General features: G+C 35.7%; 1 protein-coding gene across 1 annotated transcript in view; it reads right to left on the reverse strand.

The window, feature by feature from the left end:
* TTN (titin) overlaps window positions 1-23,318 on the reverse strand; it is a 271,430-nt gene that overhangs the window by 127,946 nt on the left and 120,166 nt on the right. The window contains exons 129-156 of the mRNA XM_087435440.1: window positions 23,088-23,171; window positions 22,718-22,801; window positions 22,413-22,496; window positions 21,599-21,679; window positions 21,085-21,300; window positions 20,043-20,120; window positions 19,759-19,833; window positions 19,459-19,551; window positions 18,595-18,672; window positions 18,240-18,398; window positions 17,950-18,033; window positions 17,692-17,769; window positions 17,100-17,183; window positions 16,737-16,820; window positions 16,192-16,275; window positions 15,639-15,983; window positions 14,127-14,201; window positions 13,277-13,351; window positions 12,548-12,649; window positions 11,890-11,967; window positions 10,851-10,919; window positions 10,593-10,676; window positions 10,152-10,448; window positions 9,233-9,313; window positions 8,378-8,455; window positions 1,511-1,594; window positions 1,318-1,401; window positions 1,151-1,234 (exon numbers count right to left, since the gene is read on the reverse strand). Of these exons, the coding sequence (XP_087291566.1) occupies window positions 1,151-1,234; window positions 1,318-1,401; window positions 1,511-1,594; window positions 8,378-8,455; window positions 9,233-9,313; window positions 10,152-10,448; window positions 10,593-10,676; window positions 10,851-10,919; window positions 11,890-11,967; window positions 12,548-12,649; window positions 13,277-13,351; window positions 14,127-14,201; window positions 15,639-15,983; window positions 16,192-16,275; window positions 16,737-16,820; window positions 17,100-17,183; window positions 17,692-17,769; window positions 17,950-18,033; window positions 18,240-18,398; window positions 18,595-18,672; window positions 19,459-19,551; window positions 19,759-19,833; window positions 20,043-20,120; window positions 21,085-21,300; window positions 21,599-21,679; window positions 22,413-22,496; window positions 22,718-22,801; window positions 23,088-23,171 (2,982 nt within the window). The remainder of the gene's footprint in view (window positions 1-1,150; window positions 1,235-1,317; window positions 1,402-1,510; window positions 1,595-8,377; window positions 8,456-9,232; window positions 9,314-10,151; window positions 10,449-10,592; window positions 10,677-10,850; window positions 10,920-11,889; window positions 11,968-12,547; window positions 12,650-13,276; window positions 13,352-14,126; window positions 14,202-15,638; window positions 15,984-16,191; window positions 16,276-16,736; window positions 16,821-17,099; window positions 17,184-17,691; window positions 17,770-17,949; window positions 18,034-18,239; window positions 18,399-18,594; window positions 18,673-19,458; window positions 19,552-19,758; window positions 19,834-20,042; window positions 20,121-21,084; window positions 21,301-21,598; window positions 21,680-22,412; window positions 22,497-22,717; window positions 22,802-23,087; window positions 23,172-23,318) is intronic.

The following is a 23,318-nucleotide window of genomic DNA, read 5'->3' on the forward strand; positions in this document are numbered from 1 at the left end:
ACTGGGGTGAAAAATACCTGAAACTGGTAGGGCTTCTGGTTTTTTGGGTGGTGCCTTGGGAACCTTCTTTTCTGGAACAATTTCTTGAGGAACTTCAGGCACTTGAAAGATATTAGTAGTTTAATACTTAAGTTAAGGCAGAGCAACAGACTAAAACTGTTTTCAATAGCAGAAGAGAGGGTTCTTCTGCAGAATGGGGTCGGGGCTAACATGTACCTGTGACAGGTGGGGCTTCTGGTTTTTTGGGTGGTGCCTTGGGAACCTTCTTTTCTGGGACCACTTCTTGGGGAGCCCCAGGCACTTGAAAGATATTAGTAGTTTTACAGTTAGGTTAATGAAGAGCAATGGACTGAAATTATTCTCAAGAATGGAAGAAATATTTCTTCTGCAAAAGGAGGTCAGGGCTAACATGTACCTGTGACAGGTGGTGCTTCTGGTTTTTTGGGTGGAGGCTTGGGAATTATCTTTTTTGGCACAACTTCTTGAGCAGCTTCAGGCACTTGAAAGATATTAGTATTTTTAGAACTTATGAATAGTGAAGGCACATATTATCATGACTGTGAACAGTACAAGACAATATTTTTTCTTCTCTACAGAGCAGTGGGAATAAATACCTTTAGCAGGTGGGGCTTCTGGCTTTTTGGGCACAGCCATAGACACTTTCTTTTCAGGTACAACTTCTTGAGGTGCTTCAGGAACTTTGAAGATATTAGTATCTTTTAGTTAGAAACGATAAAGGGGGAATACCGACGACACATTTACCCAAGCAATATAATTTGTGAGACTGGTGGACCCTCTATACCACTTTTCCCAGCCCTCTGAAACAGGTGATGAACAACATGGAAGGATAAATACCTTTAGGAGGTGGAGCTTCTGGCTTCTTAGGAGGAGCCACGGGCACTTTCTTTTCAGGGACGACTTCCTCCGGCAGCACCTCGGGCACTTCAAAGATATTGGTAATTTGTGTTTAGAAAAGGTGAAAATAATTGATGACTATACCATGTAATCATGCACCAAGATATTTTGCATAACTGCTGACTGTTTTTTTCTTTAGAATTATATCACCTTTATGTAGTTGGATTTATATATATAATATTCGAGATAAAATAGCAGGTGTTTTTCTCCTTGGCATGTATAGCTTTGACATTACCTTCAGGGGGAGGACTTTCTGGTTTGGGAGGAATAGCTTCAGGCACCTTCTTTTCTGGGACAGCTACCTTTGGCACCTCGGGCACTTTAAAGACATTAGCATTTTCATGATTAGATAGAGTAAAGACAAATGAACAGTATCAAACACAGTGACAAGGGGGTGACTACCTTTGGCTGGTGGGACTTCTGGCTTTTTAGGAGGCGCTGCAGGCACTTTCTTCTCAGGGACAACTTCCTTGGGAGCCTCAGGCACTTGAAAGATATTAGTAAAATTACATTTAGGAGTTATGAATACCATTAGAACAAAATATTTTCAAGAGAAGAGTTATGTCTTCTTAAGCCTAAGATTAGTGACAAATACCTTTAACAGGTGGGACTTCTGGCTCTTTAGGAGGTGGCACACGCACTTTCTTTTCAGGAACAACTTCCTTGGGAGCCTCGGGCACTTAAAAGATATTAGTAAAATTATATTTAGAAGTTATGAAGACCACTAGAACAAAATATTTTCAAGAGTAGAAGAGTTATGTCTTTTTAAGCCTAAGGTCCATGACAAATACCTGTAACAGGTGGGACTTCTGGCTTTTTAGGAGGCGGCACATGCACTTTCTTTTCAGGGACAACTTCCTTGGGAGCCTCGGGCACTTAAAAGATATTAGTAAAATTATATTTAGAAGTTATGAAGACCACTAGAACAAAATATTTTCAAGAGTAGAAGAGTTATGTCTTTTTAAGCCTAAGGTCCATGACAAATACCTGTAACAGGTGGGACTTCTGGCTTTTTAGGAGGCGGCACATGCACTTTCTTTTCAGGGACAACTTCCTTGGGAGCCTCGGGCACTTGAAAGATATTAGTAGAATTTCATTTAGGAGTTTTGAGACCACTAGAACAAAATATTTTCAAGAGCAGAAGAGTTGTATCTTTTTAAGCCTACTGTCAGTGACAAATACTTGTAACTGGTGGGACTTCTGGCTTTTTAGGAGGTGCCACAGGCACTTTCTTTTCAGGGACAACTTCCTTGGGAGCCTTGGGCACTTAAAAGATATTAGTAAAATTACATGTAGGCGTTATGAAGACCACCAGAACAAACTATTTTCAAGAGCAGATGAGTTCTCTCTTCTTAAACCTAAGATCCGTGACAAATACCTGTAGCAGGTGGAACTTGTGGCTTTTTAGGGCGTGGCACAGACACTTTCTTTTCAGGGACAACCTCTTTGGGAGCTTCAAGCACTTTGAAGATATTAGTAAATTTACATTTAAGTCACAAGGATCAACACAGACAAGAATCACATTTACACACCAAAAGATCTTTCAAAGCTAGCAAGGTGGTTCTTTCTACTGCCCTCCCTAACCCACCTTAAAGGGATGGTTAGAAATGTACCTTTGACAGGTACAACTTCAGGCTTTTGGGGAACATGCACTTTCTTTTCCAGGATAACTTCTTTGGGGGCCTCAGGCACTTTAAAGATATTAATATTTTTACATTTAGGAGTTACAAGAATCAGTACAAACAGGAAACACATTTATACAGGAAAAGACATTTTCCCAAATCTCTAAGCTTCCAGCAAGATATACCTTCATCATGAAGGACTTCAGGCTTTTGGTGAGGAACCACGTATGTTTTCTTTTCAGGGACAATTTCTCGGGGAGCTTCGGGCACTTTAAGAAATTAGTATTTCAACATTTAGTGTTATGAAGATCACTAGGAAGAGTAAAATATTTTCAAGACGGCAAGAGCGATTTCCTCTTGAACTTGAGGGCATGGTAACTTGTACCTTTAACTGATGGAGGTTCTCTTTTTTTGGAAGGAACTCTTTTTGCAGGAGCAGCTTCTTGAGGAGCTTCAGGCACTTTAAAGATATTAGTATTTCACATGTAAGAGTTAAAATGATTAATGAAAACAGTAACCACAATAAGTTAGCAAATGTAGCTTTCTAGAAATCTCTTCTCTGTCCATTCTCCCATTGCCCCACCAATCAACTAAGACGAACAGGGTTAGTAGAATCCTTGAGAAGAGGTGCTCACCCTTCTCCAGCGCCTAGCAGAGTTCCTGTGACCCTCCTTACTGTAGGCCCTCCCTATTAAGTGTTTGTTGATTGAGTGCTTTTAATAGGAGGGTTTTCTGTTTTGATAGGAACAGCCACAAATATTTTCTTTTGAGAGGGAATTTCTCGTGGAGCTTCAGGTGCTTTAAAGATATTAGTATATTTACATTTAGGAGTTATGAAGAACATTAGAAATCATCATTTTAAGAGCAGAGGACAGATAATTTTTTCTTCAGTATCTGTTCAGAGGTGACATATACCTTTCACAGGCAGAGGTTCTGGCTCTTTAGGAACATCCTCATATACTTTCATTTCAGGAGCAACTTCTTTCATAGTTTCTGGTACTTGGAAGATATTAGTATTACAATTAGAGGTTAAAGGATTAGTGGAGACATTAATCACTTTAACTGAACCAAAGTGATTTTTATGGCTACAAGGGTGCTTCCTTCAAGAGTTGGATAAGGTATAAAGTCTTGAGGAAAGGAATCAAATCTTATTTGTCTTTGCTTATTATTCCCCAGATCCCTAGAACCATGCACACAGTAGGCATTTATGAAATACATGACGGAAGGAATGATAGAATGAATGATACCTTGAATGGAAGGTGTTTCAATTTCGGGGGGAGTAGCCATGGGTGTTTCCTTTACAGGGACAACTTCTTGAGGTGATTCAGGCACTTTAAAGATATTAATGCATTGTACTTCAGAGCGATAAAGAGCAGTGAAGAATTTTAGTCATAACTCTACCTACAGGAATGCCCCAGACTGGGAGACCTCCCTGCTCCCTGAATCTGATTCTTGCAGGACAGTATGAATACTTGATTATTAGGAGCTGTTTTTTTGGTCACCTCAGGCACTATTGGTATTAGTAATTTTACTTCTTAGAATGGTAAATGTATAGAAAATTAGACCATGGAAAAATTTTTAAGGGAAAAAATTGGTTTTTTATAACTAATCAAGTACTTTTGTTATTAGTTTGAGGAGAACTAAACAGCTCCTTTCTTATCTGGATGGGCTTTATTTTGTACCCTCACCTTAGGTATTTTAAAAAGGCGATTGTTTTTCAAGCATAGGAGAGAGGAAAACAACTAAAAGATTCCAGACTGAGAAAACAATGTCAAAGTGCTAGGTATTCTTTAAATTACAGAATATCATGGGTATTGTGAAGTCATTGTTATTCTGGAAGTTTTAAAACTTTCTCGTCTTTTGATTCATCTAAAAATATTCAAAATGGAAAAATGTAGGACTCTTTAAAACTAAAAGACAATGAGAGAAGCAAATAAGTATTCAGGGTGGAACTCGAACTTTAATTGACTTTGGTTTTAACTGCCCATCTTCCTCTACTTTATATGGGACGCTGCCACAGCATGGCTTGCCAAGCGGTGCGACGGTGCGCACCCGGGATCCGGACCCGCGAACCCTGGGCCGCCACAGCGGAGCGCGCGCACTTAACCACTTGCGCCACTACGCCAGCCCCTTTAACTGCCTTGGTTTTAGAAGGCTCTCAGGTGGAGATGATATTACAGATAGAACAGCTCCATAGTGAACTATTTTATTTCATTTAAGTCATAGTTTTCTGAAAATATTTCTATGATATTTAAGTCTTATGAGAAATCAGTTATTTCAAATTTATATGCTTGTTTTTAGTAGTAAGTTTATTTAGAAACGCAATTCCAACAGGCAGTCCTGGAATTTCATCCCCATGGAGAGTTGAATTACTGACTCAGTCTACAGCCAAGCACCTCTGTCATTTGACGGCACTGATTTCTGCTTTAAAGGAGGTGGGGTGTGTTGAGCCAATTCAATCTAGTTTCAGGGATATAAATGTTACAAGTGATCTGATGTAGATTTTTTTCTGGCTAGTCTGATTTTTTTTTTTTTAGGGAAACAGTAATAGCTATTTCCTATTAAAGAATCCATCTGGGCCATATCTGCACATTATATGTATATATATGTTCCCTGGAGGCCTCAGGCATAAACTTTATAGCCCAAGCGTCCCCCATGTGTATAAGTTAAAGGTTTTTTCCCCTCTCTTTTCTCTTGAATGACTCATGGGACATTTATATACCCAGCTGAACTGTTGCTTTGGGGGATCTACTTCTCTGAAATGACTTCTTTGGTTGCATCTGGAGCTATAAAGATGTTAGTATTTTTACATGTGTTAAGTACAACTACAATCATGAGATAAGAAGTTGATTTTCCTCTGGCTTGTACCTTTTGGTGGTGGTGTTTTTCTTCTTCTAACAACAGGAGCTTGTCTCTCTGGATCCCCTTCCTTGAAGACTTCAAACTCTTTAAAGATATTAGTATTTTTTAATTGAGAAGAGGCAAAGACATCAAGATCTGACTTACAAAGAAAGTTAGGTATATTAACAGATATTGTAACTTTAAATTACAAATTTTATTTTTGTTCTAATAGTTTATTTTTGTACATTGTGTGAGTGGGACTTGACTTCTTGGGGGCAAGTTACAGATAGTTCCTTGTCTCTTGGGTATATTAGGTGTTCTAAAGATATCAGTATTTTAGCATTAGAGGTTCTGAGAATCTACACAAAGCACTAAACATATTTTGCAGACTGAAGAGGAAAGATTCTTTTATTTAGATTTTTGTAACCAAGAATTATACCTTCAGTTGGAGGATGCTCTGGAATTTTGGTAACAGCCTCAGGTAACTCCACCTCTGGAAAAACTTCTCTGGTTGTATCAGGCTCTTTAAAGATATTTGTAGGTTTACACTTACAAGTTGTAAAAACAGTAAATTATATAGCATGCAATTTTTGAGTCTGGAAGCCAAAGATATTCATCCAAGTTTGATATTGTTGAAATGTACCTTTAGCTGCTGGTGTTTCTCTCTTTTTAGGAATAGTCACATATATTTTGTCCTCTGGAACAACTTTCTTGGGTGGCTCAGGCACTTAAAAGATATGAGTATAGTTATATTTATAAATGGTGAAGGAAAGTGTTGAGCTTTTAAAACGAGTCAAAAATAAATTTTCTTCAGATTGGATCATTGGTGTTCTATACCTTTTGCTAGTTTGGTTTTTGTCTTTTGAAGATAAGTCACAAGTACTTCTTCTTCTGAGGCCGATTCTTCAGATACTTCATAAACTTTAAAGATATTAGTATTTACCCAATTAGGGGCATTTCAAGGTGGAAGAAGAATAGTATTAAGACAAACATAATACATAATACACATTTATCCCTCAAATTACCAGTAGTACCTAGACACAAATTAGTGACAATAACACACTGGCTAGGAACAAGTCTCATGCCCAGTTTTATGATATAGAACTTTCAGCATTTCTTTATGATCACGATGATAAAATTGAGAAATTCACTGGCCTTGGACTATACAACTCTTCTGCTTTGTCCACAGAAAGTTACTGGTAAGCCTGTCCTATTGCTCTTAGTTTTTATGGATTTGTTCATAAAGAACAGAGTCGATGTTCAGTTGCACATCAAGAACTCTCCTATTATTTGACCTACTGGAAATTCATGTAAATCCTTTCCTTTTCCAGGAACCTAGTTATCTATATTTTCAAACCACATTTAGTTTATGGTTTGATAGTTTAATATGAACATCGAACCATTTAGGGATTGGAAGCAGAAAAGAAAAAGAAAAATGATTAAATATTTGGAAAATAAGGCAAATGAAGAAAATAAAGATTTCCCCAGCTTTGAGAAAGGAAGACTAGCTAATAACAACAACCATATTCAAGTATAGGAAGAGTATTCAAAGGAGGGCATCATCATGTACTTTTATCTCAACCTAGTATTACAGGGTGACAAAAAATTGGGTTTAAACAGAGAATTTTTTAGATTAAAATAAATGGAAGAATATCTTGACTACTGGTATTGTTACTATTCAGATTATTGAATAGTATTCTATTCAGAATATTTTGTTATTTAGATTATTTTACTCCTCAGATTATTTAATGATAGTTTCACATGAAGGCAAAAAAAAAAAAATGGCTTGAGAATACTCTTGAGGTTCCAATGGCCTTGTAAATCTATGGTCATTTGAGGAGCATTGCCAAAATGTTTCCAGTGACTGTTGTGAAGAGTAAAAAATAATAATGGTGGAGCATTTTGATTCTACAAAATCCAATTAAAATATAACTATGAAGTTAAAGTAAGTTACTTCATGGTTTAAGAAAATAAATTGCTTCAAAGCACAAGACATTTGTACACAGAACAGATTAACAAGACAAGACAATGACAAATTCAACAAGACAAATGACTTTTCTAAAATCAGGCAATGTTATAAGTACAGAACTATTTATTCTTTAAATTGGTGAGGAAATATACCTTGTCTGAGGTTAATAGCCATTCAAATTATTTCATTTTAGCCAAATATTTTTGGCACGTCAGGCTTTTACAAGATATTAGTATATTTACTTTTAAAAGGTATCAAGACAAACAAAAATTAAACCAACGAGAACCACCAATTTTTCTACACTCACTGTACGTCGTCATGTCTTCAGAAAAAACTATAGCTGATTTTTCTTCTTGAATACTTTTCTTAGGTACCTCAGGAACTTTAAAGATATTAGTATATTAATAGTTATAAATAACAAATATAAGATATTAAGAATATAAAGAGACAAAATACAAGGATTTAACGTCACATATATTCACTTTAAACTGTGAATAACAAAACATAGTTACTTCACGTTACGATGAGTGTCAGTGTATACCTTTAGCTGGTGGAACTTCAGGTATTTTAGGAACAGCTTCCCGAACTTTTTCTTCTGGAACAATTTTCTTGGGTACTTCAGGTGCTTTAAAGATATTTGTTTATTTTATTTTTAAGAATTTCATAATTGGGTATAAAATATCAAGACACAAAGGGGTATCTAACAATGAGACTGTCAAAAATTCCAAAATCATAAGTCAACTTAACACACAGTCAATGCTCTCTCTAGATGGGCCTTGTCGATGAGTCCTTGACTTGTCCTCTTAGAAACACTTTGCTCTTTGGATATAGCACCATTTTCTATTGTCATTTGGAATATGTTTATTTGTTTCCAGAGCTATTAGACAATAGCTTCCAAAATGAATTATTTTAAAAAAAGAAGTTGCGAGGTCAACATTGTTTAATAATTGCTTAAGAAGAGGATCAATACAAACAAATAAAGTGAATAAAAGGAGTTTTAGACTAGTGGTGAATCAGTAAAGGCAGGTACCTTTAGCTGGTGGAACTTTGGGCTCTTCAGGAACACGTACTTTTTCTTCTACCACAATTTTCTTGGGTACTTCAGGCACTTTAAAGATAGTAGCAATAATTTCTCTTACTTTTAAACATTCATAAAGATTTTTAACAAGCAGAGCATAAGAGAAACGTAAACACAGAACAGAACATAGCCACGATATAAAATACAGACATTACAGTAATCAAAATGAGTTGAATTTTGATAACAAATACGACAACAAAAATCCAGGGAAATTTCCCATGTTAGAATCATAAGAAATTGATAAGAAGAATTAACAAGACACCTTCAGCTGGTGCTATTTCTACTTGTTTTGGTGGAATAATTGGTACTTTCTCTTCAGTGATAACATTCTTAAATGCTTCAGGGACTTTAAAGATATGAGTATATATTATTTATTAGATATTTTTTATTTCTATTGTGAAATTCAAGAGATTTACAAAAATGAATAAAGCAGGGACGTTAAACACATAGTCACTATGTATTTATATTTACTAACTTATTAAAATTTATAATTAATAGGAAAACATGGATTTATCAATAAGCACATTAGTGAGTATATAATCAAATAGTAGCAAAGAAGGAAACCTGGGTTCACTATTTGGTTAGTAGGGATATTTGCTTTGGGTATTTCAGGTATAACAATAGTGAGTTTCTTTTTTGGTAGAACTTTCTTTGGACTCTCAAACATTTTAAAGATATTAGTTTGTTTTAGAAATTCCAAAAACACAAAACACAGAAGAAAAACATCAAGTAGAATGCAAACTTGTAAAGCAACCAAGATGCTACTGTATTTAAAGTTAGGTAGGTAATTTTTCACCAGTAAAATACCTTTAGCCGGTGGCTCTTTTCGAGGAACAACTTTAGTGGGTGGTTTTTTTGGAGGGACAATTTTCTCAGATATCTCAGGCCCTTCAAAGATATTAGTGTTTTGATTTAGAAAGAACTCTTGAAGTATTGTGGAGCACTACTATTAAAGTTAGTCGAGGGCTCATAAAATGCTGTAGCAATTTACATTTTTTGAATTTATAGCACACCTACTTCCAAAAAAGACTTGATTTTGCTAAATTTCATCTGTATTATAGATTTACTATGTACACTAAGCACACACAAACATACACACAAATTCCATCATATTACACACATATTATTAACTTGTGCAAGATCTGGAGTGGGATTGCAGAGAATTTATTTGTATTACGGTTGATCTTCATAATATAGTATTAGAATGCAGGCGCTGTTACTAACACTTCATTTACTTGCTTAATGTTATTTCTCTAATGAAATTATAAAACGGTTGAAGTTTTGGTAAGTAATTATCAGTTTGTGAATAGTTGGCTGAAATGTTAACAAAGCAATAGCTGTTTTGCCTGAACAAGTAAATTCCTCAGTGAACTGAGAAGCTCTTTTGCACTCAACTGATAAGACTGGTCAGTTATTTGGTACCTGTAACAATCACGTAACGTTCTTAGTTGGATTAAAAAAAGAATCCACAAATTCATGCAATGATCTCCTTAGATAAGTAGATACCAAATATTACTATCTTGCCTGCTAAAATTATACTCTGTGTGGTTAATCTCTACTCTCTATCAGTCTTTGTATCAAATAATTTAAACTCATGCTTGAAGCATTTCATGATTTTCCTTGGGAAGTAAGTGGGTTTCTAGTCTTCCAAACTGAGCCTGAAATGTACTTTTATTAGTTAGAGCAAGATATAACAATTCGTAATAGCTGCAGAATTGCCCTATACCTTGAGGCGGAGCTTTGGGTTTTTCATAAACTTCCACTTCTTCAGCCTCTAAAACTTCTATTACCCTATGGACTTGTTCAACTTCGTGGACTTCTTCAAATCTACGTTCTTCTACTTTGGTGAATTCTTCTACTTCGTGGAACTCTTCTTCTTCAAAATATTCTTCCACTTCGTGGAGCTCTTCTTCTTCAAGGGCTGCTTCCACCTGCGCTTCCACTACTTCAAATTCTGCCCTCGCTCTCACTGCTTCCTCTTTGTGGAAGGCAATGGATACTTTTTCTTCAAGGACAGTCCTCCCTGAAAGAGCATCTATTTTAAGAGACTTATCTTTTTTAAACACAGAAGAAATAAAGATGTAAATTCAAAATATAATATAAAAACAACTGAAAAAAAGGCTTTCATGCAACCATACATGAAAATCAAAGATTTTTTCAAAAATACCTTTAGCTGGGGGAACAGCTTCTTTTTTAGGCACAGGGACTTTCCTTTCTGGGACTTTCTTTTCTGGGACTTTCTTTTCTGGGACTTTCTTTTGTACTTCGGGCACTTAAAAAATACAGTTTTAATATTTAGGACCGTCAAGGGCAAGCTTTCATAGACAAAAGACATCGAAAACAATCAAGACAAAGCGACATAAAACATACAAGTCTTAATGAAAAAAGATTAAAAGAAAAGTCAGGTTTAAAAGAGAAAATGTACCTTTGGCTGGAGGTGCCTCCTTTTTCTGAACAGGAACAGGTACTTTTTCCTCAGGAACCTTCTTTGGCACTTTAAAGATATCAGGCATTTCGGTTAGCTGACAATATTCAATAGTAAACATGAAATGAAAACATCAAAAACAGCATCAACATTACAATAATCAAAGTCTAAGAAGTCACGCTGTACTGGTGGACACCAATATTACAGGCAATAAAGATATTTTCCCAAATCACTCATTTGTGCTAACCATACACTTAGAAGAAGATATGTCTGCCAAGAACCTGTGCTGTTCTATTTTTTTTTAAATAGAAAGGATTACCAATATTGGGCCTACTGCTATTTTTAATTTGATGAAGACTTATTTGAAGTGATTACCATCATAGAGTACTTAAGCCTTGACAGAGGCGTCATGTTCTACAGGCACTATTATATCTGCTGAGGATGTCCGCGGTGAGAGGGCCAGCATAATCTTATCTATTAAGAGCACTACTGAAGCATAACCTAATTAGGAAGCAATGAGAAGTAGACGTTTGTAATAACCTTGAATGCTTAGGCCAAATATTACAAAGGGACATGAGGCTCTTTAAAATAGTTATTATCCAAGCATTAGAACAGATTTTTTCCCCTATAAAATAATACAGTAGACATAATTATTATAATAATTATAGGAGAAAACCCTAGTACATAATGAAATAAAAATCTATGAATGGAATGTGGGGAAGAGGGACCCATTGTTACGTATATAAGTATAGAGAGATATACTATTAACATTAAAATTCTCCGCTATTTAAAATAAGGAACTTCTAGAATAATTCATACACACACGCGCACACACACACGCACGCACGCATACAATCATCCATTAACATTCCAAAAAAGGATAAAGAAATGGAATGAGTGATATTCTTACTGATCCTTAATCAATTTTATACGTTTGCTATTTAGATGACTCTAAGAAAGCAATGAAATAGACATTTTTGTTTTTTAAAAAGAAAATTAATGGGACTTTAAAGATACTATTCACTGGGGTTTGCTATACCTTTAGCTGGTGGTGCCTCCACTTTTTTAGGAACAGGAGTAGGTGCTTCAGGTACTGCTTTCTTGACCACTTCAGGCACTTAAAAGATGTTTTATGGACATTTTGAAAAATGACACTCAATGAACAGAATAACACCCATATACCAAAAAAACCCCACAAAACATTGATCTATTTAAAAAGGATATTAAATATAGGGAGTAGTGACTCGAAAGGTAAGAAAGATATTACTTGGAAATCCTATAAGCAAACATAATCTCAATTATGCAAAAGATTGTCATAGTCTTTAGGAATAATAGGCTAAGAATTATTCTAAAAAGTGAACACCACAAAAATAGACTCCCCCCCCACCTTAATATTGAAGAAAAAATTAAGGATTGAAAACTAGGAAAAAATACTACAATAGGGCCTGGCCATAAAAAATTAAAGTGCCAATAACATAAAAGTAATCTCTGATTCTTAACTGTATTGTAAATGCAGTAGAGAAATCTGGGGGGAAAAACAGGACACAAAGCTTCAGGTGCCAGTAATAATTAATCTTTAATTTATCACTGATATGATGTAAGAAAAGTATATTGATGAATATTAGATTTAGACAAATTCTGAGAAAGATTTGGAAGACCAAGTATTTTAAACGTTCAACTCATAAAAGCAACTGTACCTCTAGGTGGCGCCACCTCTTCCTCTTCAACCTCCTCTACGATAGGCGGTTCTTCTGGGATCTCTTCTTCTTCTGGAATAGGCTCTTCAGGCTCCTCAAACACTTTAAAAAGATTATTATTTTGTCAATTATTTTTATAATTCTTTTGAATATCAGACTGAAGTGATATATCTGAAAACTGAGATTGTCTGATCAGCCTTCAAAATGCATGTGAAAATTCACTAGTCCTTGAAAAAAAATCGTCTGGGTCTTCAAAATATGTTAGGCTCTTCCCAGAATTTTAGAACTGGAAAGGACCTCAGAGAGAACTTAGTTAAAATTATTAGTATTATTTTTAATGGAGATGAGCTTGTTTGAAGTCAAACATTCACTTAGGGGTAGAAGTCAGATTTTCTGTACCAGTTATTCAGGCTTAACTGGAATTTCTCTTGGACAAGTTTATCCCACAACTACCAACCAAGTCATGTGATGAACAATTTGCCATGGCAAACACAGTTTCCCTTCAAAGATTCTCATTAAAATAAAACAAACAACAAGAAAACAGGCTAAGCATGTAAGAAAGGTTTGGTTTCAGTTTGCCTGCCCAATTTCTATTAGGCAAATCATTTCTTTTAGAGTCTGAATATGTTTATTTTCTGGAGAGAAACGTGCATTTACCTCCTTCAAATATTAGACAATGATACGACAATGATGACTTTGAAAATACTATTTTCTTAGAAAGTCGTCTACCTTCAACTGGTGGAACTTCCTCTTCTTCAGGGAGAACAATTCGTCTTTCTTCCACTTTCTCAGGTACCTCAGGAACTTAAAAGATATTGATCGTTTTAGGTACTTAAAATGCAAGAACCAAGGAAGAGTATATAAAGACCAAGTTTCCCATTTTTCAACGTAAGAGTAAATATCAGAACGCACATGCACAAGATGAAACATTGACATTTCACAGATTCAGTTAACGAGACAAGAAGAAAGAGGTTTGTGGTTTAAGATTAAGAGTCCGTTAAACAGCTGGTCTACCTTTTACTGCTGGAGCCTCTACTTTTTTAGGAAGAGCAATGGGTACTGCAGGGACTGGTTTCTTAGTTACTTCTGGCTCTTTAAAGATATATGAGTTTAGTATTTTTGTTTTTTAGAAATAGCATACACAGATGTAAGTACACAAACACAAAGTGGAAAAATTGACATAGCACAAACATGGGTGCAACAGAATCACAAATGACGACTGTAAATGACAGACCACACAATGCAAACGTTTATGTTGAACATCCTATGTGGGTAGCATCACAGTTCAACATCGGTGCAGCAAACACATCCTTGTTTTGGGATGATGTACCTTTGGCAGGAAGAGCCACTGCTTTCTTAAGACCAGGAGGAGGCACCTTCTTTACTGGTTCAGGTTTCTTAGGCACCGCAGGCACTTTAAAGATATTATTTTATTTTGTAATTTCAGTTTCACAAACACAGAGACAATGGATACAGCAATAATATAAGTTGTGTTAACAAATAATGAAACAGGACGTTTTGACATTTACAGGTGATGGGAAGAAATGGCAGTGTCTAATTTGCTTGGGAATAGCAGTACCTGTGGCAGGAGGAGCCTCCTCTTTCTTGGGAATGACGACTTTCTTCTCTGGTACTTTCTTCTTAACCTCAGGCACTTTAAAGACATCATTTCATGATAAGAATTGATTGTGAGGGACAAAAAAGAGCAAACATAAGAAGCCCACACACAGAAAGACCAACATGCAACAGTAACTCAAGATAGGAATGCAATGCAAGTTGGGAGCCCAAATGTTACATAATTAGGTTTTGTAGAGCAAGGGATCAGCAACCTATTTGAATATCAGAGGGACAGGTGCTGTGATTTCATCCATTTAGATTTCACTAGGAATTTATTAAATCATTATCTGTAAAATATTTCTGAATCCTTGAAATCCAATAAAGGATCAGCTTTACCATTTCATTGATTACATGACTGTTTAGCCTAGTGGAGAGGTTATGCTTATTTTAAATACTGATGTCATGACCTTTTGCAGAAAATAATATGGAGCTTTAAGGCATAAATATATTCATTATTCCTGTACTATGAGCTAATTGAATATGTTAAATCTGGAAATTTATGATACTGATATTAGTATCTTCATTTCATAGAAGAGGAACTCCAGGCTCAGACTGGTTAAAGGACTTCCTCACCATAACACAGCAAGGTACAAAGTCAAGGCTAAAACCAAAACCTGCTGGGCTATCATTTATGCGTATGTATCTAAAAACATAAGCTATTACTCAGTGTTTTGATGTACACTTGAATCTTTCCTTTTTCTTTTTCATCCTGGCGTTATAAAGGCACTTTATAAATGTTTGAAGGATACAATTTAGGAAGATTTACTCATCATATTTTTCAGATATCATTTTTCTGTAGATAATTTAGCTTTGTAGAATATCTATATGAAAATTATGATGTTTAATAAAACAATAGGGAATCAGGTAAAACTTTCGTGGCAGTTTTGGGAAAACAGTTCCTTTCATCTTTGTTCTTGAATACTGCTTTGCATCCAATGAAAAGTAGATATCAGTGTTCCTGAACAATTTCAGAAGTAAAAAGGTAACTGTCTATTTTATAAATGTAATTTTTCCTAAAACCCAGTTCCACCATAATTTTTCTAGTGAAGCTACGGAGGAAGAATGTGTATTCACTTTGGGGAGGTGTACCTTTGGGTGGTGGAGGTTCCACTTTTTTAGGAGCGGGAACAGGGACTTTCTTCTCTGGTACAGGTTTCTTGGGCACTTCAGGCACTTAAAAACATTCATTTTAAGACATTTAAAATCACATACACAGTATTGCATATGTAACAACAAGACAAGACCACAAGTGATAACATTTCACGTCATGAAATTTGAAAAGACATTCAGATAATATACAATAGACAGACACACAATAATAAGAGCACACATGTCTGGAATGTTTTCTAAGATTTAGATGGTAGACAACATAGAGAGTAAAGCATTATAGATAAAATTGTAGATAAACAAAAAGATGGAAAGGCTGAATTTAACACAAAACAAGCTTTGCTGACTCTAAGAAGAGCTGCTATACCTCGTGCAGGTACTGGCACCTTAGGTTTAATTTCTGGAAGAACTTCTTCTTCTTCAGGTACAACTTCTTCTTCTTCAGGTACAAATTCTTCCTCCTCAGGAGGAACTTCCTCTTCCTCTGGAGGAACTTCCTCTTCCTCAGGGGGAACTTCTTCTTCCTCAGGTAGAATTTCCTCTTCCTCAGGTAGAACTTCCTCTTTCTCAGGAGGAACTTCCTCTTCCTCTGGTAGAATTTCCTCTTCCTCAGGTGGAACTTCCTCTTCAGGAGCAATTTCTTCTTCAAATGGAACTTCCTCTTCCCGAAGTAGAGCTACAGGAATCGGAACTGGCTCACGTTTCTTCGGCACTTTAAAGATATTTATTCAATAGTACAAGCATCACTTTTACGTACAGTATTCACAACAAGGAGACAACATAAAAAGCCGATATTCTGTGATCATAGAGCATCAATTGTCGTCAAGGTAAGTGTCATCAAGCATTAATTACAATTAGTGAGGCTGTAAAATATGAATTAGTTTTCATGTTTGCCCTGCTTCTGTTAGAGATTAATGTACCTTTGGGTGGTGGAGGTTCCACTTTTTTCGGAACAGGTGTTGGTTTCTTTTCTTCTGGGATGAGCTTCTTGGGCACTTCTGGCACTTTAAAGATATTATTTACCTTTAAGAATGTGTTCTTTTATATGTCTTAGAGCAATAGATATGAAAAAGAATCACGAAATACCTGACTTTTATATTTATATCAAGACAGGCAATTTTGTGTGTGTGTGTGTGTGAGGAAGATCAGCCCTGCCAATCCTCCCTTTTGCTGAGGAAGACTGGCCCTGAGCTAACATCCATGCCCATCTTCCTCCACTTCATATGGGACGCCGCCACAGCATGGCCCAACAAGTGGTACATCGGCGCGCGCCCGGGATCTGAACCTGGGCTGCCAGCAGCGGAGAGCATGCATTTAACCACACGCACTTAACCGCTACGCCACGGGACCGGCCCCAAGACAGGCAATTTTTTAAAACAGGTTATGTTGTGGGGGAATTTGTATGTAAATATACATAAATGTAAGGTTTTTTTCCTCATGTACTTTAAATGATGAAGGGATGTACCTTTCGCAGGTGGAGCCTCTACTTTCTTAGGAACAGGAACTGGCACCTTCTTCTCAGGCACAGGCTTCTTGGGCACTTCTGGCACTTTAAAGAAATGATTTCGAGAAAAATTTTATACAACATAAAATTTTAAACCACATAAAATTTTGAGTCTAAGCATAGTCTCAAAAGATTAAGATAAGGTAATAAAAGTATGACCAAGGTATTTCAAGAAGCATTTTATCTTTAAAATAAAATCTTTTCTTTTCTACAAAGAAGTAATAAAGAGTTGCATCCCCAAAGAGCACAGAATTGAACCAATTAATTTTTTACTCATATGCAAATGTGAAATTAAAAAATTTGCGACACTGCAAGGTCATGTACCTTTGGCAGGTGGAGCTTCCACCTTTTTAGGCACTGGTACTGGCACTTTCTCCTCTGGTACAGGTTTCTTGGGTACCTCAGGAACTTTAAAGATATCAAATAGGGTTAGTGTCCCATTTTACACCCAGAGATAAGAATCTAGCAATTTCAGGACTTATTTGAACCATCATTGATATTCTAATGATTTCACCTTAAGATTGAAAATAATAACAGCTACAAAACAAAGGCCAGGAAATACACAAAAATTAAAATAAAAAACACTGAAAAAACATAGACCGGTGATAAAGACAACACACAATGCCTGGTAAATGGTGATTTTGTCCATTTTGGTATTACAATAAGAATCTATTTTACACTAAGAAATTTCCACTAAAGAGGAGGAGCCAACCATTAAGCATCAACATCCTTCGATGGCAAAATTCAGAGATGAATACACAGCAAACGGCTCCTATGGCCAGCCAGTTGGGTGGTCTCTGTCTTGGCACCAATATTGTTAATATCATCATGGGGAAAAAACTGATATGGCTCACCAAGTTATACTACATGAGTAAATTATTACTTTATCCCACTGATGGATTATAAAGAGATGTACCTTTAGCTGGTGGAGCCTTCTCTTTTTTAGGAATGGGCACAGGAACTTTTTCCTCTGGCTTCTTAGGAATCTCAGGCACTTTAAAGATATTGTTTATTGGTAAGTTCTAACTACTAGTAACAACACACCCATATAAAGCACAGTTAATGTTTCTAACAACAGACAGCAACACACACAAGGTTTTGAACTCAGAAGACAGTTAACTATTTATATGCAGATTAAGGCTTTCAAATGCCCTTGATATGAATGGTGGTGTACCTTTTGCTGGTGGGGCTTCCTTCTTTTTGGGAACAGGGACAGGTTTCTTCTCTTCCGGAACAGGTTTCTTGGGTACCTCAGGCACTTTAAAGATATTAGTAAGAATTTTGGAAACGTTGCATAAAAGATATAAAATGTGAAAAGCAACTGCAGAAATCATACTTCAGCATCTAAAAGTGTCTGTTTCTAAAATTGGTCATCGGTGCTAATTAACCCCAGAATCTGACCAAATTAGACACCCAGACTCCAAAGATGCTTCTGCGTATCCTTTTGCGGGAGATATAATCTACCTTTGACTGGTACCACTGGTACCACTTCTTCTTCAGCTATGAGTTCCTCTTCTTCATAAATGTATTCTTCTTCTTCTTCATGATATTCCTCTACTTGGGTTACAACTTCCTCTTCAAACGCTATCTCTTCTGGTTCTCGTCTCTTAGGTACTTCTGGCACTTTAAAGATATTATTTTTAGGTTGGACATTTTCCAATCACTCAACAAAATTAAGACACATTAGGAACATAGCCATTTGTAACAGAAGAAAGAATAGGCTATATCTTTCCCACAGAAGAACTTCACACATAGAAATGAACATGAATTTTATACCAAAAAAGACGAACACCACATTAAAATGAGTGTTATTAGGTACCTCTAACAGGTGCTTCTACTTCTTTTTTAGGAACAGGCACTTTTTCTTCGGTGACAACCCTTTTGGGCTTCATGGGCACTTGAAATATTAAGTATAAAAAAATTTTATTATCAGAAACGGGCCACCCCGCCAACGCTTGCTTTGTTGTACTTTAAGCAGATAGAGTAATTTTGCAAGTGCCTCTCATGTGATAGGTATGCAATTGTTCATCTATAAGAAACTTTATATGTTCCATGGAAATGATTCTGAACCTCGTTAGGATAAAAACACACAGAAGTACTCAAGTAAGTCTGAGGTAGCAGAGCTCAAATGTGAAATGATGCTAGTGTTCAGGCATCTCTGCTGGTAGGAAATATCTTTTACTGAAAAGCTAATACTTCTGGATAATTATACTTTCTGAAATTGTAGGGAAGTTACTTCACACTTAGTAAGAAGCAGGAAAAAAGTGACTAGACACTGAGTTAGCTTTAACTTTTAATCTTCAAAATGACTTTAGAATGAATAAACAGTTATTGAACTGTGGTGAATATTGTTATATCATTACATCAGTTTACATAAATCAGGAATGTGCCAAAGGGTCACTGATGTTCAGTCCAAACATTCTATTTTATATATATATATATATAGTAGCCATATGGCAAGACACAGCCATTGTATAAGACGCTGTGGATATATTTTGAAGTAACTTTTCCTTTTAAAGGTAACATTATCTTCTTCTCCTGTATTTACAGATTATTTACATCTAATATCTTCCTGAAGATTAATCTAAAAGACACACAACAATGAAACAAAGCAAAACATAGCTGCCTTAATTTTAAAAAAGACACTATAACAGACTACAGTCTAGGAAGGAAATTATTATACCTTTAGCCGGTGGTTCGGTCACCTGCTCTTTTTCGCGTTTGATAACTGAAATGTGTATTTTTTCCTCAACAACTTTCTTTGCTTCTTCAATCACTTTAAAGATATTAATTATTGAAGAGTATTAAAACCAACCACATAAATACCATGTAAATAAAACTACACAAAAAACTGTGAAAGGTAAGAATCAGGACCAGAACAATACATTCAGCGAAAACAAAGAAGAGCAGACAAGGGAGGAAGACACGTTTATAGAGCATAAGTAACAAAGGTGGTTTTGGTAGTTATCACTCTGCAATGTACCTTTGGGTGGTGCAGGTTTGAGTTTCTTAGCAATGGGCACTGGTACTTTCTCTTCAGGCACAGCTTTCTTCAGCACTTTAAAATATCAATATTAACAGATTTAAAAACCTGAACCAGGTTTCTCAAGAGTAGTAAGAACAAAAAGTTAAGAAATAACATGTGCAACATAATATTCCCACAGACACACACGATTTGTACACTGCCACTTCAACATGTACTTGTAGTATGACAGACATGTAAGAAACACAGGTCTCTTAGAACTGGTAATATTTTTTTCACTCTACCTTTTGTTGGTGGGGCCTTTGGTTTTGTGGGAACTGGTTCTTCTGGGACAGGCTTAACTGGGATAGGCTTCTCCGGTTCTTCAAAAGTACATACAGGGTATTTAATGTTAGACTTTAGAACACAAGTAAAAAATGACATTTCTTAAATGGACTTAAAGAATTAAAATAATCTATCTTTTATCTACAGAGTAACCATAGCCTTTAGAGGGGAATGAGAATCAGATGTCCAAGGAGAATAAGGTCTAAAAGACCTAAACAAGCTTACAGTGCCCTTCCCTCCTTGCTATTTACTTAAATTAGGTACTTGTAACTCTCTCCTACATAATAAAATTCTCGTTCCATTTCAGGTAGACAAAATCGAGGTTAAAACTCCTCTCTCTATAACATTGGTTTTTAATGCTATCTGTAAAACTACATAGACTATTCTCAAAGGTAGGCTATGAAACATCAGAAATTAAGTGAAATAATATTGATTCATTTCAAAATTCCAAAAGGAACTTATTCTTTGAGTAAAATAAATAAATTCTTTGGAACCAAAATTATATGCCTGCAAATTCATCTTCATTAGATAAAACACAACTGCTTGTGTTAGCCTTCTTCTCTGTCTTTACTTCTGAGGAGTCTTGGTCAAGTTTTGACAATGGAAAGTCTGAGAGTAGAGTATGTTCTCAATAGCCTAGCATGCTTGATGATAACAAGCTTCAGAATGAGAAATGTCTAGAAATTTTTGATCATGTATTAGAATGATCACGAGCATTTGCAGATCAACTCCTAACCTTTTTGAGAAAGAAACTTAGTGACATTTGCTATTTTATGCATAAACAAAAATGAGGGCGGAATAGATTATTCTGAAAATCAAAGCCTAACAGTAACCTTAGATTTATAGAGATTTTTTTCTAGAGGTTATCTGGGAAAAAAATTCTGAATTTGCCAAATGAAACAAAGTTCTTTCCAAATTTCTTTGGGCAGCCCAAATTTTATCCTAGTCTAATGGAATTTGCACGTATTTAATGTGGCTTCAGGTCTGCAGTTTTGCTCATACCTGTGACATATTCTTCATGTTCTTTATACTCTTCATAATGTTCAACTTCACGTTCCTCATACTCATCATATTGATCATACTCTTCTGTGGGTTCATACTCCTCAAATTCTTTATAATCATATTCTTCATATTCTTCATATTCCTCTTCCTGTTGTACTGAAACAGTTTCTTCTTCTCGGGCATAAGACCATTCTTTCTCTTCTGTTACAGTTACTTCTAGAATAATAGTGACAACAGGCAACATTTTACTTGAAGCCCATTTAGGCATGCGAGTGACAATGTGATTTCATTCCTCTGTGATGGTCTCAGGCGCTGGTCATGGGAGACTCTGGCTGTTTTTTGCTGGGCAAGGTACTACAGAGAGTACATTTGCCATATATGATTCCAAATGTTAGATTCCCTGCCTTTAGTCAACAATAAGCCAATAAACAATAGGAGCCAAATTAGGAACCAGCAGGCAAAGTACTGTATAGTTTTGTGCTTCATTTTATTATTCAGTCAAAGCACAACATACCTTTAGTGAGTTGAGGTTCTCTTTCTGCAACTTCAATGGATACCTTTTCTTCTTTAACAGCTCTTTTCCTGAATTCAGCCACTTTAAAAAGAGTAATTATTAAAAGTGAATTGAAAGATTCTGAATACATATACGTTAAAAGAAAATTGTGTACGAACAATCCAAGGACAAAGATGACTTATAACCACAACCCTTGTTTAAATTTTTCATTTAAATGGCAAGAAAAATCAATAGACTTGGAAAGAAACAAGGTCTAATAAACATATGAATACTTTTTTCTAAGCTACTTAATGCTTCAAAGACATTGAATAACTTTAGGAAGATCAAGTAGTATTTATAAGAGAGTTAAAAAAAGACAACTAGACAGCAGGAACGACGACTATCAAACAAGCATTAGACAGAAACTTGTGTAACAAATAGTAAATCACCTTAATTCTAAGGTATTTTCATAAGCTCTATTAGCACAATGTAGAAAATTCAGGATTTAAAAAATTTTAAGTTTCGTCAAGGATTGCCACACAAAACAAGCATTTTGACAGATGAATTTAGCATACAGACAAATAAAGACATATTAGAAGACAAGCACATTTTAAGGGAATCATGTTTGTGGGGAGCTTTACTTTTTTTAGAAAAGAAAGGAGAAAGAGTACTTTCTGGTATCAGATATGTGTAGTTTTGAAGTGATATGAAATAGCATATGCACATTACTTACTTTATAATACATATTTAAATTATTTTCTCTAGGCATCCCAATTCCACGACATTAGTTTCGATATCTACATGCTTATTTTGATTTTTGAAAAAGTTGCTATACCTTTTGTTGGTGGCTCCTCCTCTTTTCTAGGTTTGAGTTTTGGAACCTTTTCTTCTGGAACAGCTCTCTTGGGTTCTTCTGGCACTTTAAAGACAGATTTCACTTTAAAGAATTGTTTCCCTCATTCAAACCACAAAAAGGCAGGCGTGTAATAGTAACTCAAACATAAAAGACTTGACATTTTCATTATTTCAAACATAAAACAACAATAACAATGACAACAAAAACCAACACCCATAGCCAGTGTATTTGGTGAAGAGAATAGGGTAGGTACAATGTTCTGTGGGTTGAAAAGCCCCGTGTACCTTTTGCTCTTGGAGGCTGCTCTTTTTTAGTTACAGCAACATGAACTTTTTCTTCCTGGGTAATTTGCATGTGCCTCTCAGCCACTTGAAAGATAATTTTAGGATTAGGGAGTTATATTACTTAAAGTGGAATTTTAAAAATATATTAGCCAGAAAGTACTGTGATTTTAGAATGTAACCATTTACAAGATACACAGAACTAAACTTCACAACAAGTAAGTAATACACCATCTATAGACAAGGTGATAATACACCATTACCACCAACATACGCCAATAACCTCCATGTAAAAAGAGTGACCCATGGACAGGAGCAAGAGGACGAAAGACAAGACGAGTTTCTGGGTTTTGTGCTGGGGGATTTCGTTTACCTTTGGTGGGGGGAGGCTCTTCTATCTTAGCCACTTTTGGAGGAGCCCTTTTTTCTGGAACTGGCTTCTTTGGCTCTTCTGGCACTTAAAAGACATCAGGCAACACAGTCAAACATACAAGATGAAAAACACTGAACATAGGCACACTTATTTTCTTGTCAAGGTTATAAAAATTTGAAGAATATCAATTTAAGATTAAAAAAGACAGACATTATTAAAGAATAAAGTAAA

The sequence above is a fragment of the Ceratotherium simum genome, chromosome 9 (genome assembly GCF_057802395.1).
Source record: "Ceratotherium simum simum isolate JZ-2026a chromosome 9, ASM5780239v1, whole genome shotgun sequence".
NCBI classification, from domain to species: domain Eukaryota; kingdom Metazoa; phylum Chordata; class Mammalia; order Perissodactyla; family Rhinocerotidae; genus Ceratotherium; species Ceratotherium simum.